We start from the raw sequence: 17,456 nt of genomic DNA on the forward strand, positions 1-17,456 counted from the left end.
TCTTCCTCCCACTTGGTTATAGTCTTCTTAAATTTAGTTTATTTTCTTTTAATAGACAAAAACGTGCAATTTAGCCAACAGCTTGCCAGCATTTTGAGAAGCAGCAGCTGCTGTTAACATTCTTTTTTGTTGATATCCTGCAATGAGGGAGCTACTTTGGGTCAGTGTGAGGAGAAGCTAGTTTATGCTGCATGTGGGATTTTTCTGAGCTGTGGGATGAAGGCTGGGGCTGCAGCAAAGTTCTACAGCTGAAGGAGGACAAAACAAAGGAAGTTTTGCTATTTTTACTTTAAAAGATAATGTGCTCAATTGTTTTGCCCAAAAGAATGTTCGCTCCCCACAAGAACCACCAGTTCGCTGCTCCCAAAGCAGGATCTTTTTGAGACTTCATCTGGGATGTCTGCATAGATGGATGCAAGATCAGTAAACACGTGGCAGCAGAGAATGGAAAATGCTCAAATACTGCATCTAACTCACAACAAACATCTCCCTTATGTGCTTGGGATTAACCTCTAAAGATTTTCACGGTCTATTTGGTCCTGGAGGCATCAGTCTAATAGTACCTTATATATAAAACATGAATGCCTTGCACTATTTCCCGGGGACCTTCTAGATCAATAAAGTCAGACCTTGTTGTCACAGAGTCTGTTTTATAAACAAGACAGCTCTACCTTAAGACAATTTAGTCTGCCTACCCATCCATTACCATTTTCACTCTCACACCTATAAAACAACAATACAGGAACTTTTCTTCTCTGATAGTCCAACACCTTCTATTTTCCATTACATTTATTCACAGAAAACATATCCATTTCTTCTTGAGCTAACATCCCCTTTTAGCTAAATGACTCTTTCTTACCCTTGCTGGTTGTTACCCTATGATATATGTACAGACTACTACCAAATTCTCACTCTCTGTTTGACCAGACAGAGGACAGATATTTTAGTCTCCTCTAGGATAGCCAGTGCTAAATTCTCAATAGATTACTGACTCATTTGTGTTCTTACTGTTCCTTTTTCGGTCATTTTGTTACTACACTGAAAAAACACCTAAGTTTCTCTTGGAAGTACTTAGAAGCAGATTATAAAGTCAAATTTCCTATTTCCATGAAAATTCAGTTAACACTTCAAGTATCAACTTGTTCTACTATAAGTACATATTGAGGTAGAGAAATGTTTACAGCCACATTCGTGGTGTGGTCTGCCTCAGCTTAGCACATTAGTGGTATTTAACACGTCAGAAAAGAGCTCCAATCAACTGTGTTCACTGAGAATGTCTTTGCAACACCAAGGCTCCTCATAATTTGCAGGTACCTGTGTATTTTTTGCCTGGGGTGTAATGTTCCTTGCTTTGTAGGGGTCTTTCACCTGACTTGCACTGCATAATACCAGCAATACAAACTTTTCAGGTAGAAGAAAAAATGGCAGGATCTGGTCAAAAATTATTTACTCCTTGTATTTACCAGAGACAATATGAAGCCTCGTTATCTTTCTCCAGGACAGGAAGTTACAAATTCAGGCAGGCCTGAACTATGATTCATGACACTGCAAGTTGCATTTGGCCATAAGGCTGCACCTTTTGCAATTCTAATACTGGACACAAAGGAAAGTGTTGAAATTCTGTCCTCCAGGAGTCTGATAAAACATCTGTGCAAGGTGCAAGCCAGAATTCCTGCTGGGATCTGTTCTAGAAACATAGGAAATGGTAAATATGATGCACAGTGTCCCATTACAAGAAAGTGCAATAACTGGAAAAAAATGGACTTCTAACTGAAAGGAACGCTTAAGATTAGAGTGTAGGAGAACTTACACGTGGTGCTTGGACAGGAGTTGACTGCCTTGTTTTGCAAGAGCATGAAACAGGGCTTGTAGCCAAATTTCCTTCTGTGCCCGTTATTTACCTGCAGAAGATCTTTGCTGCTGAACTGGGTCAGCTCTCCAGTGTCCCAGGCAAAGGAAAACTCAGATACATCTGCTAGTTTCAAGCTCACTTGTGAACAAACCACAGCACCTTGTGCCCTGGCTATGTCTATTAAGCATCTGACCTGGCAGCAACATCACATTAGCAATGTATGTCTAAAGGCAGGAAAGCTTCAGTGCTTTCCTAAGGTACTCGAAGTCCTCTACTGTAAGGAGAAATGGGATCTATAGGCTGGCAAATGCAGACCAAATTCAACATGTGTATGAGAAAATGACCCAGCTTCCAGGTGCTCCTGGGAACTTCCACTTCATAACCATCAAGCCGCCCAGCCTACTATATATTCTTCCAAATTATCCAGCTGTCGTATACACAATGACATTGAAGTGGGATGGAAAATTCTGGCTGATTGCCAGACATTAAGGTACAAGTAATGAATGACTTTCCATTTCAATTGCTGTCTCCACTCCTGACTCAAACACCATTTCTCACAGATCCTATAAATGAATCAATTCAAATTTCTCCTGAAACTGTTGGTGGGAGGCAGCACCTCCTGCTCTTTCTCCCTGTTCAGGATGCACTTTAACTTTAAAGTTTGACTAGAACCCACAGAAACCAACCCCAAATAATTTTGAAATCACATTTTAAAAAACACAAAATGTTTGCAAAACAGAAGTGATTATGTAATATTACCAAAGATTGTCCACTTTCAGCAGTGTGCCACTTTTTTACTACACACACACACACAAATCTAAAGACTTTCCAGTCATTTTGCTGACCCAGTTCTTCATGCTTATGCAGTGTAGGAATATATGTCTTGGCACATAATAGCCTACGATCTTTTTAGTGGAAACCAGAGACCACAATTTCCAGCCCCAACTATTAAACTGAGCAAAATGACATACTGTAAAAATAAAATTGTTTGAAAAAAAGGCTTGCGGTCTTAGGTCAGCTCCACTGTATTAACCACTGTCATAAGTGCAAGACAAGTATTTAAAGCAAGGAGAAGTCTCATATTCACCAACAGACTGTAATTTTAAATTTCATACTATAAGGGTATCATTATCTTACTGGTGTCCCACGATCTCCTGGCTTCCCTGGTTTTCCACTTGGGCCAGCAACTCCTGGAACTCCTGGGGCACCCTACAGCAGAAGACATGTAAAGTGAATTGCAGAAATCCACAACGGCCTAAGTGCTAATAAGAAATGTGATATGGTATTGAGTGCAAAGCAATACTGAAAATGGCTCCTATCAGTTTTTTTTTTCTGTTAGGTACATATCAGGTTTGAAAACTTTCCTCCAGGAAAAATAGTTTGTTTCTTCATGGAAATGTGTCCTTATACATAACACCACAGTTTAACAAGCATTTCTGAATCTAAAGATGCAGAGAGTGTCTATATGTTTTTGGTATCGCTCTTAATGACAGATTCCTAAAGGAATACAAGACAGTTTGGCCTTCTAACTTCATCTAGCAGGTCTGTGATCCATGTAAAAGTCCACAACAAAAAGTCCATAAAAGTCATTCTAATGATACCAGATAAATATGAACAAATAAAAGACCAGTGTTACGTTATAAGCTCACCTGCACACCCACGAAGGAGCACAAGAAAGACAATCCTGGGGGAGTGGGGGCAGCCCAAATAATACCCTGCCCTAGCGACTCCTGTCTATATAAATATACGTGGTGTAAATGTGTGCTCTGTGTACGTATGCCTACTGAGAATACATCTTCCGCCTCACTACTGGTTGGACCTGGTAATATGGAGCTGCAGTAACTTGCCTATCTCAGGCTGTCTGACCCAGCATGATATGTTTTTCTCTAACAACCAGCACCTTTTCTAACATGGTCCCACAAAACACAATGAAGTAGCTTTTTAAGCAAAAACTAATCCTCAAATACTCGTCAAGAAAAACTTGTATTAACAGTGTTTGTTTTCACCAGACTACAAGTAATAAGCTGATTGGTTTCAGTAGACCTAGCTATGCATATAAAGGTCATGTCTAAAGAACCAGGTAAACTGGTTCTTCCCTTATTTACACTGGCAGAAATCAGTTTCAAAACCACTCATGAATGTTTCTGAATACATGCTTTACACAGCTGTCTGCTCACCTTTTACTGTGATTTTCCCAGATCCATTTAGGATATTAAACAGAGGGTCCATTTCATATTTGACAGAAACTGAAAATGTCAATGTGGCTCTCTCTTGGGTCAGGTCTCTTATTTCAGAGTATATCAAAGACAAAATTATATTTACCGCTGGTCCTGGTGGGCCTCTGGGACCTGTGGGACCATCTTTTCCTGTGAAACCCTATTCAAAAACAAAAGCATGATTAGACATTAACCTAAGATTGTAGCCTGATTAAAATGGCCTTTAAGATTATATAATTGCAATACTCCTGATTACTACTAGCATGTACTTTAAAACCTATCCACAATGTAAGTTATAAAAATAGCTATCACAACTAATGCTGGAGAAGGCTATGGAACAATGAGCTTCAGCCAATTTAGAAGATGTTCAGCTGCTGTTGATTAACTGAAGATGGAATGAGTCTCTCTTAACATTTTTAAGAAAAGGAATCATTGTTCTATCCCAGAGGAGCAAGATCTCCCTTTTTGCTGTTCTCTCACTCACAGATTAGCTGGAAAATCTGAGGTTTCTACTTAAATGAAGAACAACCTCCCTCTCAGATACATCCTCTGCAAGAAGAGATGCTGAGAAATCCCATTTCAACAATCTAACGTAGCATTCACAAATTAACATTGATGGTCCATGGCCCACTAATGACCCACCAACCCCATGGTATGTTCTTTGGCAACTGGCTATCACATGGTGGTCTGTTTTCATTTCTGGCTATCAACTCCCACTAAAGGATAACTATAGATGCATATATCAGCTATTAATTTTGACTGTAAAGGTAAGTCCTTTCAGGTGAGACCTTTCAGTCATCTCAAAGGTGATATGCCACTGTGAAGACAAAAGAGAGTTGCTTAGAATTAGAAGAAAGGGATTGCAACAACTCCACAATGAAATACCTGTGTGCATGTCCATTATGAAGACATTTCAGAATCCCCCATCCAAAGAAAAGTTCTTAGCTCAAGACAGTCAAAGTTTAAGGAGCAAACTTGACCTTCACAGTAAGAATAGCACAGACAGATTCTTTACAGATATGACATCTCCCAGACATTGAGACAAGCAGAGTTTCAAAGGGATCCCCTGGAGCAGCAACAACAGTGTGTGGAAGGCAGCAGGGCTGAGTACATCAGCAGAGCCCTGCTCAGTGGACATACTGCCCTACGGGTGCAGGCATCTGAGAACCCAGTCAGGAGAGTGAGCAGTGCAATTTTTACAGAAACTATCTGGCTGTCCTATGGCTATCTGGGCAGGTTTTCACCCCCAGGTTTTTCCAGTCCTTCCACTTTTACCTCTCTAGGTTGGATACTGATAAAAGGACTCCTTTTGAATAAGCATTTGAAAACAAGAAGATATGATAAAGAAGGGGTGGGGGGAATACTACTCGGTCTTTTCAGAAGATAAACTGAGGAAACCTTACCCTTTCACCTGGAGGTCCCATTGGGCCAGGTGGACCAGGTAAACCTGGGGTTCCCTAGAGGGAAAAAGAATGATAAACTGTATCCATGACAGAACAAACATCACTGCTATGTTAATCATCCCAGTATTTATGCAGAGATTTAAATATCTAACTGTCTTCAGTGTTGCTTTTTGGCATTTACAAAAATAAATCAAACCTTTAGAAGAAACCATTTATTTCATATACATGATACAAGAGTCTTCACCCTCACTCTACTTTTTATTTCCATTTCCTTACCAGCCCATAATTCAGCTTCAAAAATAATTTTCAGTACTGTTCTCATAAAACAGATATATGTGGTTTGTTGCCTTTACAAGCATGACTTACAGATGTCAGCTAATGGTTTAACACTGTAGGATCAGTTCCACTGTTGTAGGAATTTGATATTGAACATCCTTGTGTCATGTTGTCATGTTCTTCCCCCTTTTCTGTATAATCTCACTGTACGGTAAAATGTAGCATTGCCTTCTACAGGACATTACTACTTCCTAAATGTATATTACTCAGGGTTATAAGGACTAATAAAACAGGTAAAGAATACAAGGCCCTTGGTTCATGACTGACCTTACCTGATATATGAAACTAAATCTACAAGCATTTCCCATACAGTCTTCATATCCCCAGTAAAATCAAGGACAATACAGTAACCAAGGAATATTAGTTATGTCACCACATGTGCAGATCAATGACCTTAGATTATTCAAAACTGGCTGATTATCAAAAAACCCCTTATTTTTTCTCCTCAAAACCTAATCCTAGTTTACAATAGAGAAACCTGCAAGTAAGTAAAATTTAATATTGCTTTCTTCATTCAGAAAGCATACAATTAATGTCCCAAGACCATTTGACTTCCAAAAGTAGAAAGAAAGTAGACAACATTGCTGAAGAAGGGTTCAGCAAAGGTTCTGCAACCTCTATTTTAGGAAGACATTTAACTGCAGGTGGTCAGAAGTTGAGAGAACTTCCTGGGGAGTTATCAGTGTATTTTTCCTAATCTGTCCCTGTGCATTCACAACTATCCAGAAGGACATTTCGCTTGACTCAATACAGCTGTTCTTTCACTCTTGCTGTTTTGAAAGGTTTACTATTTCCTACATTTCAAATTCCTAAGTGTAAGATAATTATGTTTCCAAAACTATTGCTTAGGAAGGTATGACAAGAGCCCATGACTCCTAGTGATGTCAAAGACAGCTGTCCAGCAGCCAGCCTGCATCAGAAATAGTGTAAAATGACATTATCTTGTCTAAGTATCGACTTACCGATCGCCCTGGTAGTCCAGGCTGGCCAGCATCACCTTTCATTCCTTGACGACCCTATAATTTTCATAAATGATTGTTAGAGATTCTGAATTACAGAATAGGTCAGCAAAATAACTAATTTGTGTAAATGGACATGAAACAATTTGTGCAAAATACCTAAATTAAGTAATCCATAAGCCAACTATGTACTATTATTTACAATTGGACTCGATGATCTTAAAGGTCTTTTCCAACCTAAATGATTCTATGATTCTATGATTATGGAATAAACAAAGATACATATACTTCTTAACTGAAGCAATATTGATCATCTCACAAACATTTGCAAATGCAGGATGACCAGCTGACATTATATTAAAAACATAGGCAAGCAGACATTTGGAAGGACACATATTTTGATAAGGAAGTAACACAGACTTTTCAGTAGGAGAGACTGATATCAATGTCTTCACAAGCAGGAAAGCAGGGAAGGGTTATATGTTTTCTCCCAATCTCCCTTATCTTTCTCAAGTGGTGAATGGAGCTGTCTACACTCAAGAAAGGTAAAAGCTCAGTCTTTTTAAAGTATCACTGTTTTTCTCTAAACCATGGTCTAAAAAGCATTACACACTTCCAGGACACAAGGTGTAGGAGCATATAAAGAAGCAATGTATTGCCTTTCACAACTTGCTTGCATTCCACATATACTACAGCACTGTAGTATAAATGCACAGTCTAAACCCACGTGAGCTAAATTTGACAACACAATATTTATTTTCCACAGTGGCTTGCATGATATTCCATAACTGTTGATGACACACAAATAATCAAACAATTTGTAAACATAGCCTGCCAATGTGAATTGCAATTGGTATGAAAAATGAAATTACATTACTCAAAAAAGTGCCGCTCTAACATTGTTAACTAATGAAAAATTCCAAGAATTATGTTGGTGCTTTCATTCTTCAAAGGTTTTCAAACTGAATGTGACAAATAAAAGTCTTTATTGTATTCCACATGTAAAAGGAATGTGTTTGGCCTTTCTTGCTGTTTGGCACCTCTAGGCCATCTCGATGAAGTTTTTCCTTCCGTTATATAACAAAAAACTGAAAAGCATCTACACTGGTTAACAAAATCTTTCTACTTTGTCCTTAGAAAACAGAAGATGTACCTAATCTTAAAACACATTTTGTTTTCCATTTCCCAAATTACATTACAGACTGAGAAGGTAACCTGGTTCAAATGCAAAATGAGACAGTGTGCAATCAGACACCAATTCTATTATTTGTTTTCATAAACTTTACATTTTAGTCAAAGACTTAATACAAAAAGCTCCTGATTGTATTAAAATTCAAGCTATTCCTAAACAGGAAACATCAGAATTATATTCCTGCTTTTGGGGTGATTACTTATTAAAATATGGCAAAAGCAGTCTTAATACATTCAGAATGTAGACAAAGGGTTACCTGTGCTATCTGCTCTAAAAACCCAAATCTGGTGAAACTTCATCAGTGTCAACCGTTACTCTGGCTTTGAAGGCATGTACATGAAATCAGAAATAGCCTCTTGCTAAAATATGCATGCTGTTGTGAAGAAAGCCCTATAGGAACAAAGGGTTATTTTGTGTGCCTAGATCTAGGCACCCATTGCCTCTCTGAACATTCAGCTATTGATTTAAGCTTAGAAAATAGAAGTTGGACATGTAAATCTGTGAGAAAGGCTTCAGAGTAACATTGCATGCTTAATTTTCCTGCACTACAGTTTGATAGTTTTGAGTCCTCGAACTTGAAGGCCTAGCAACTCTACAGAAAAGCTGTAAGAGAAAAAATGGAGTAGCACAATCTACATTACAACACTTAGATTCTGTCCCTTCACAGACATCCCATAAGCACATGTAACATTCAGGATAGAAAATGCTATTGTATTGGAAGAGACTTGTTTCAGAAAGAGGCTTGTTTCGTTATACTACTGCATTGCAGAGAGAAACGAATGTTAGAACAAAGCTGCCACCTTGTTCCCAAGGCCACCACCCCCATGGATAGCTCTGACTCCACACACAGTGCCACCCACACTCAGAACAGCCACTCACCGGTTCTCCTGGGATTGACAGCCCGTTGGGGCCCTGCGGACCTGGGGGACCTTGAGGGCCAGGAGGACCTGTCTCACCACGAGGACCAGGTGGCCCCTTAAAGCAGAAAATTAAAAACAAGATTGTAAATGACAACCCCTTCTTAGGTCTGTAACTGCAAAATCCTTTGGGTTAGACACTTAGGGTAAATCAGAAGCCTGGAGACACATTTAATACTTCAGAACAACTGTGGAAACGGTTATTCAAGTGGCATATCCTTTCATAAGCTATTCTCTGATTCATGTTGGCTGTCTCAGGCCAATATACACCTTCTTGCAGTGTCAATTAGAAGTATAGCTGTCTCCTCTGTACAGAAGAAAGGACAACAATGCTGCAGAGTGTGCATTAACACCCTGGTGCATGTACTCTAGTTTCCTGATGTGCAGTCAATGCCTTTGAGGTTACATATATACATAGGCTGTGTATATATAGTCTCAAATAGGTAGGCTGCACGTAAATAACATATAGGCATATTTCCAATTAAATTTTTAATCTCCATTCTTAGCTCAGCATAGAACTAAGCATACAAATTTTCATACAGATAAGCATGTAGCAACATTATAGATGCATCCCAGAAAGATACTTACAGATGATCCAGTCAAACCCCTTTCACCTCTGGGACCTTTAGCGCCTGGGCCACCCTAAATTGAATATTTGGAAATAAAATATATTTCATACAGGGAAAGCAAGAATACATCATACTGGTGTGAGTTATGAATCCTCTTTATCAAACTCTTATGTGAAAGCCCAAAGTTTTGAAGTGTATAGATCACACTGCTAAAAAGAGTACTAGAATAAAAGATGCATCAGAAACTCAGGTAAACCACATCAGCTTCAGCCTTGCCAATTCAGCCCATGAAAAAATATTGTCATTTTTGTCTCTACAGATATAAACTTCTTCAATTTATATTCACCAAAATTTCTGGATACCTTTCTAGTAGACTGCCAGACAACTTAACTGGGCTTCAGATTCCTCATGTGGCATTTTCGATAGCTCCAAAGTAGAAGGACTACTGGGCTGAGTATAACTCCCTTATATTCAAAGCAATTGGTAGGAGCATATCCATTCCATAGATTACTCTCTCTCCACATAAAAAAGGAGAGTAACTAATTTATTTCCCTGACAGATTACAGAGTCTTTTCTTGGAGTGAAATCCTGACTCCGTATTTAGGAAAAATATTTGCACAGTTCATTAAAAATGTCTTGTACATGAAGTGCAAGACAGCTGAGATTGAGTCAGGTTCTTTCAGCCTATCAAACAATGAGGAGCTATTCACAGTGATCACACTGGAAATATGGGAAAAGGATTATTATATAAACAAGTAGAGGTGGTAGGAGCTGCCCAGCTGTGTTTTAAACTAAGATGAAAGGGGAACAGATTACCATGATGTTATGGATGTCTTGATAGAAACTATCTCTCTGACTGACCTTTGTTTCACAAAACCACAGATCAACACAAAACTACTTCCATAAATTTAAAAATCAGAAAATTTGTCTATTGCGAGTAGTTCCTTACAGCTGGTCCAGGGGGTCCTGGAGGTCCCACACTGTCTTGAGTACAGGTACAAGCATTTGGAAGAGCTGGGCATTTTGCTTCATCTCTCTGAAAATTCAATCACAACTATTACTGTCCTTTTAAAGAAAAGTACTTGGTGGCAGTATATTTTTCTACAACAATAACAGCAAGATTCTCTATTATCCTGTTTCCAAGTACAAGTAAAACTCACAGCTAAACAGTGGTTTCCAGATGTTTCTACAAAACCTTTCATATTTTTAGAAAATTTTCTCTGCGAGCTATACAAGACACTAACAACAGAGGCACAAGCAAAATCAAATTCATATGCAATTTCTGTTGTTCTAATATTTATATCCATTAGATAATCAGCTTGCACTGACAAAGAATAAACTAGTTACTTTTTGAATGCCAATCTAAGAACAGATTAAACAAAAACATAAAATAGCTATTCCATTCATAATACCTAGGATCTTAAATATCACTGAAATACAAAATATAACTGACATTTTTTCCACCATTCCTAAGGGATTCAATGTCTAGCACATTACAATCTTTCTCCTTCAGACACAAAACTCTGAAATGCATTGTTGTTCACTGGCTGCTCTGACAACTGTGATTTAGATGTGTTGTCAGTACGAGGTATAATACCAGGCTAATATTGATATTGTTAAATTTGCTATTAATAACGATTTTCTGAATAGCTTCTGGTTCATTTATACTTACCATAGAAGGAAGATCACAGCATCTGTCTCTGCTAGTCCAAACTGGACTGCATACAATGTCAAAATTCTGGATTTCTAACTGTAAAAGAAAGAAGGACTCTTGAAAATTACTAGAGATGTTATTTATGAAATCTAGTGGCATTATCATTAAAAACTACTCCTCAAACAATTTATTTCTAATGTAGTTAACATCATTCAGACTTTCACAGAAAAATTATTTTAAAATAATAAAACATTTAAAACCAAGCCTACATAAGGCTACAAGAACTTAAGCACTGATGCTTGCTCTTGTTCTGGGGCAAAAGGTAACCAAATAAAGTGACTCAAGAAATATTTTGCAATACTTAGTGAATAATACCAATGAACTTCTACATCGGCTGAGTGCCTGTGCACTTCAACATGAAATCTGGCTGAAAAACTTTTGGACCAGCTCTAAGGACTGCAGTCCTTGGGTCATATATTAATTCAGATTCATGTATGGAACTTTCCACTGACATTAGCGGGGAAAAGTTCTGCAGAAAGGCTGAAGCTGGGACCTTATGTAGACTGTACGGTAAAAGCAGTTTGCTCTCTTTTTTTCACCTCAAGAGCGATGACCATATAGTTTGATACATACAACCAAACATTTGGTGGTTAGCACAGAGAATCTTCTTCAGGTGTTAGGGTTTGTACACATGGATCAGATTGCAGACTTAAATCTTCTAATATGAAGCGCAGGTAATAGCATTGATTATACATTAAGTATAGTTAATCCATCAAGATAATTGGTGTGCCCTTCATAACAGCAGCCACTTTTTCATTATAGGTTTATAGATCATAAAGCCAGTGGGAATTATTCTGATCACCCGGTACAAGACAGACCATAGGACTTGCCAGAATTAAAACCTGTTCATTAGGGTATGTCTTTTAGAAAAACAAAATGATCTTCATTTAAAGATTTCCAATGATAGAGAATCCACAGTAAATGGTTCCAATGACTAACTGTTCTCCCTGTTAAAAGAAAAACATTTCCGCTTTTGTTTGAATTTACCTGACTGCAACTTTCAGCTATTAGATTTTTGTCCTTGCAATTCTGATAGAATGAGAAGTTATCAAGACCAAACTTCTCAGTTAAGTATATTGGGTCTTGCAGTACAGACACTTGAAAGCTTTGGGTGCAATACTGGTTTCTTAGCAATCCTTAATCTCTAATCTCTTTCCTCAGAAAATTTCAAGGGCTTGCATTAATGACTGGATTAGTGTTTATTGCTTACTGTTGCTGATCTCCGGTCGCCTTTCAGAAGTTTCCCAAGTATTTCATAGCCATCAGTTGTGATGTTCCCAGCCTCCTTAATTGGTTTTTCCAGTATTTCACTGCAGTCAATGTAAATCTTAACATTTGATGAAGTTACAACAATATGGACCTGAAAAAAAGGTTTAATGTAATATTTAGAAAAGGCACATAGGCATATTTACTTTAATACTTTAACAGTATTTCACTGTTTAGGTAATTCTGTTTTAAATTTTCTTCCTAGTAATCCTGCTTTACTTTCAACTGGTGGAAAAATTCAAACTCAAGGAAAGCCTATGACATTAGTAACCTCTTTAAAATATGTTGAAGGTCAGTAAGATCTGTGCTTCAACACAAGCACAGCTAAGAAGTACTATTTAATATAATAGTTGAACTACAATGTTCTATTTAAAAAAGCTTGCCTGAAAATTGCTTTAAGTTGGCATAAAAGTAAAAAATAAAAAGAATTTTTGAGTGAATATAAGCTTTTCTTGTCCTCTTCTGATGGCTGGGACCACACAAGGGATTAATGAGTCTGTGACTGCCCACTGGCTAATAGACTCTGTCTGTAGTTCAGAGAGTAGATTGTTTCAGATCCAAAGGTCCAGGGTTCAGTTTCCACAGATGACTCAACCAGAGGCATTAGTTGCATTGAGATAGAGGAAGTGAGCAGAGAAGCCTGCCCAGAAAAAGACAAAATAATGGAAGATGCAAGAGAGAAATTTCCATGAGAGAAATTTGGCTACAAAAACATATGCCAAAATAAGGGAAAACAGGGAAGAAGAGGAAGATATTAATTATTGGCAATAAGGGAAACTTAGGAAGGAGAAAAGAATGACTGTAACAAAGGAAGAGTAAGTTTACCAGGAGAAGAGAATGAAGTGTCTGGGGAAAACACAGTAAACCTTAAACAGAAGAACAAACAAAATTGGAGCAAAGGTTACCATTCCAAAAATTTATAGTACGTATGGTGAATGTTATGCAAGTGAATTTCCTACATATCTATGAAAACAGAAGACATTCAGGAGTCTCCAAGAAAGAAACAAAGGTCTGACATTTTAGTAAATCTAATATGCAGTTGATGGAAGAACATCTTAAGGCAACAGAAAGGTTTCAGTGGCTTTATATACCTTACATACTGCATATATTTTATATACAACATTATAATATCTATGTAATTGTTAAAATATCAACACAGTAAGATCAGCAGTAAAGAATCCTTGAAGTATGTATTTATGTTTTAAAGCTTCTGTTATCACAGTACATAACCCTTCAAATACATATTGCTATTTGATGACTGCTTAACAAAAATTGGCATAAAGTTGAAACAGAGATTCCCTTAAATGTCCTGAGTCAACAAGTGCCTGAACAATCTCCTGAGAATTTGTTCTTTTTTTCCATATTAAATACTTTCCCATGTGGAATTGTCTCCAAGGCATCAGCATAGCTTATCTAAAACTCTTTAAACATTATGTGCTTATGCTTTATATAATTGGATTTAAGACTTTTGAAACTGTCCTCATTTTTTGTCACCTGAAATTCAGTTGGCATCACAGTTTAATTCTCAGTGCTATGTATACAAGTGTTTTGTTAATTAACATTCCCAACTTTGTTCATTGAGCAAATTAAAAAATAGTGGAAAGATAACTGAGTGTGTCCAAAGTATATTTTGGTATTACATACCAAACTTTCCACAAAATAAAATAAGCACCATGCCAAAACTTTAAATTCAGTATCATTTATACATCATATACTCAGTCATTTGATTACATGACTAAATTTTACAGGTTAATTAACACATCAAACAGTTTAAACTCATCACAGATGTAATTTACTAATTCTGAAAGGTACCTAACGTGCAAGTCCTTCTACTGGAATGTTAACTATTTGTCATAAATTAAATAAAGCAAATGACATCTGCATAGCAAATGCATATTACTGCATTTTCATTTGCACACAAAACTTAGGAGAGGTGAATCAACATCAGAATGCTGAACGGGATCATCAATTTGAAAATGTTCAAACAGCAATGACTGCTGAGCATCGTCTATCTATCCAAAGAAGAAGTGACCCCAGCAGTCAAAAATGAGCAGGGCTCCCCCAGGTCATTGACTCAGTTCACTGCTGGTTTAATGCCAGCTCTGAATTCCAGCCTGAATCTCATGGCCCAAGCATAAATCTAATAAAAGGATGCATCTAGTTTTTACAGTAAATAAACCAACTCTGTATTCAATCCTGCTACATTTTGTTTTCAACAACAAAAATGTTAACAGAAACATTCTCTTCAATTTCTCATACACCAACATAAAGCATCACTTCTGACCATTTCTAGCGCCAGAAGGCACTGAGGTTTTAAGAAAGAAAACATACTTTAATCTTTCTCTCTGGACCCCTTCTAAGATAAAGTTTGGTGGTGTTCTGATCTACTGCTAAATGAACCACATCAATAAGCTAAGCAAACTATTATCCCATATGTACATCAGCAGAAAGACATACACTCATTGTCAAATTTCCTGTGGCTAACTACTGCAAAACTGCAATCTAAAAGGAAGTCTAGCATGGTAAAAGTAAGAAAGTAGAAGTCGTCTGTCTCTCCAAAACATTCAGTTATAAATTTAATGACTGTCTCAGGCAGTCAGGATTTTTCCTATGGGACTTGCCAGATTCAACAGCTTTCACCATAGCTATGCTACGCAAAGTGTTCAAGTATGCCAAAGTAAATTTCCTGCACAGTTAGGTGTAGTTAACTGTGCTTCACTGAATGAGCCAGTAAGTCATCGAAGGAAAACCACAAAAATATTTTGGAAAACATCTTCTTGCATTCTAAAGATTTGTCATTTCTTTGAAGTTTCTTTGAAACTGGATGGTAGGAGAAATTGCAAAATTACCTTTTGAAATGTGTTAATCTTACTTTCCTTCCTTCATCCAGCTGAAACTACTGCTATCCTTTATTAGGAGCTAATCAACATGGCTGATACATAAGGCTTTCCCAGCACATGAGCATCCCATGATGCCATCATTAACTTGACTCATATAGCAATCTCAGTAATCATCCTGGAGAGAATCCAGAGGAGTCAGCTCAGTTACATGGTGAGAAATCCCAAATACAGCTCTTTAAACCAAGGTTACTTTAAATACTATCAAAATCTGAACTTTTGATTCCTTTCTGGGAAAAAAAGAAGGGGAATGGCACACTGCACTAAATAACTGATACATTTTTGCTTAAGAAATAGTCTCATAAACAAGAATTCATAGTTCCAGAGCTTTAAGATAATTTGCAAATGGTTGTTACTCCTGTACATCATTTGGCATCTTAGGATTGCTTTCTGTTTGCACATATGAGTGTATTTAACTATTACAATAATACAAAATTCTGGATTTTTATTTCCCCTGTAATTGTTTTTCACCAGCAAGTGTAATAAACAGTTATACATAACTGCTAATACTGCTGGGGTGGCAGGGTTGTTCCCTATTTGCTCTGATAAATGAGCAGAGCTTTGCTGTAAGTGCTGTCAGATAATTCTGCTCAGTTCTGTCACATTTAGAGGAACAACAAGGAAAAATATGACTCTGAACGTCAATGAAATTAGCAGCAGACACTTAAAACAGACTGCTGGCAGTACAGCATGTAGAGAGCTTCACACCACTGACCTGAAGAAGGGAAGTCTCAACTGTCACACTGATATCTAAAATGAGGCATGCTACATGCTGTTCTGTGTTTTAATAGTACTTCTTGGTGATGACTCAACTTTTACACCAAAACAATACCTATCCTAGCCTTTACTGACAGTTTTTTCTCACTCCAGTAGATTAATACATTTCCTTAAAATTCAGTTGTCCTACTAAGCTATCAAAAAAAAAAGAAAGGCAAAAAGCCAAATGCCAAGGACAAAATAGAGGCTGCCTAATGCAGGGGTGATCCAAGCCTACTCATAAGTATCAGTTACAAAGTCAATGACATAAATATTTCTTCATATATGCAAAAATAATTAGCCATTAAATAAATTATAAAACAAGAATAATTGCATATAACATAGAAGCAGTTTGGGAAATTATTCCTCAAATTCTGAGGAAACCAATAGCTTTTATAGTACTGTGAGATTTTCGTAGTCATCTGTGTTTTAAACAGATGAAGTCACAAAATATTATAATGCTGGCACCAGCTATCTTTCCCTGCTTTCAGCCTGGCAGAGCTAGGTTGACAATGTGGCCTCCAGTATCAGCAAGCTGACAGAGGCAACCTCTTATCAGTATCCTCAAAGGAATGCTGGTAGTGACTAGTGATGCAGGAGAGAGTATCATAAAGAAAACAAATTTTATACTCCAGCCATATTTATTCATCAGAAGAAAATTAAACTAAACAGAAGGGAGATAAATGAAAACATGAGAATATGCATTTCAGCTGACCAAAAATGTTGCAATTGCAACTCACTTTCTTGCCCTAAACATATATGCTTAACACAGCAAGAAAATATTTTTTAAACTGTGTTTTAGATATATATGTAGCTTGAGTCAAACACTTCCTGATGACTAGAGGTAAGGAAGCCTGGCAGGATCAAGTTTTCATAATTCAGTGCACCAAATCAGAAAAGCAAGCACAAAACTATCACAACTGAAGGCAGATGCAATAACATGTAAGGATTTCACTAGCCATTTTGACAATTCAAAAAACATGAGTTTCATTCTAAATCGCAAATAGATTATACAATCTTTTATGGGCGCTCTATCATTATTGTTACTTCCTCAGTTAACATTACTTTGGAATATTTTAGGCCCAGTGAATGTAAGCCAAAAGTATACCAATACACATTCATACATACAAAATATATACATACACATGTATTATGTTCGTTAAACATATGAATCTTATTCAATATGCTATTCACCTCCCAAAATTGGTTCCCTGCCTTTATCTGTAAGTCAATAGCTACTTACTTTCTGTGGCTATATCTTTCTCTTCTCTGAATGATTTCAAATCATTACACTCCCCCCCAGTCTTTTCTCAGCACAACTTCCTTTCCTTTTTTTTCCAGTTTATCTTTTATTCTTCCTCTTTCATGTTCCAGGAATC

At 37.2% G+C, this 17,456-nt stretch overlaps 1 protein-coding gene across 5 annotated transcripts in view; it reads right to left on the reverse strand.

Annotated features, from left to right (window-relative positions):
* COL12A1 (collagen type XII alpha 1 chain) overlaps nucleotides 1–17,456 on the reverse strand; it is a 102,531-nt gene that overhangs the window by 10,965 nt on the left and 74,110 nt on the right. For all 5 annotated transcript variants that reach the window (XM_076333084.1, XM_076333082.1, XM_076333083.1 and 2 more), the window contains 9 exons: nucleotides 12,369–12,518; nucleotides 11,117–11,194; nucleotides 10,394–10,480; nucleotides 9,464–9,517; nucleotides 8,838–8,933; nucleotides 6,770–6,823; nucleotides 5,472–5,525; nucleotides 4,175–4,228; nucleotides 2,990–3,061 (listed from right to left, as the gene is read on the reverse strand). In XM_076333084.1, coding sequence (XP_076189199.1) covers nucleotides 2,990–3,061; nucleotides 4,175–4,228; nucleotides 5,472–5,525; nucleotides 6,770–6,823; nucleotides 8,838–8,933; nucleotides 9,464–9,517; nucleotides 10,394–10,480; nucleotides 11,117–11,194; nucleotides 12,369–12,518 — 699 coding nt within the window. The remainder of the gene's footprint in view (nucleotides 1–2,989; nucleotides 3,062–4,174; nucleotides 4,229–5,471; nucleotides 5,526–6,769; nucleotides 6,824–8,837; nucleotides 8,934–9,463; nucleotides 9,518–10,393; nucleotides 10,481–11,116; nucleotides 11,195–12,368; nucleotides 12,519–17,456) is intronic.

The sequence above is a fragment of the Aptenodytes patagonicus genome, chromosome 3 (genome assembly GCF_965638725.1).
Source record: "Aptenodytes patagonicus chromosome 3, bAptPat1.pri.cur, whole genome shotgun sequence".
In the NCBI taxonomy this organism is placed as follows: Eukaryota; Metazoa; Chordata; class Aves; order Sphenisciformes; family Spheniscidae; genus Aptenodytes; species Aptenodytes patagonicus.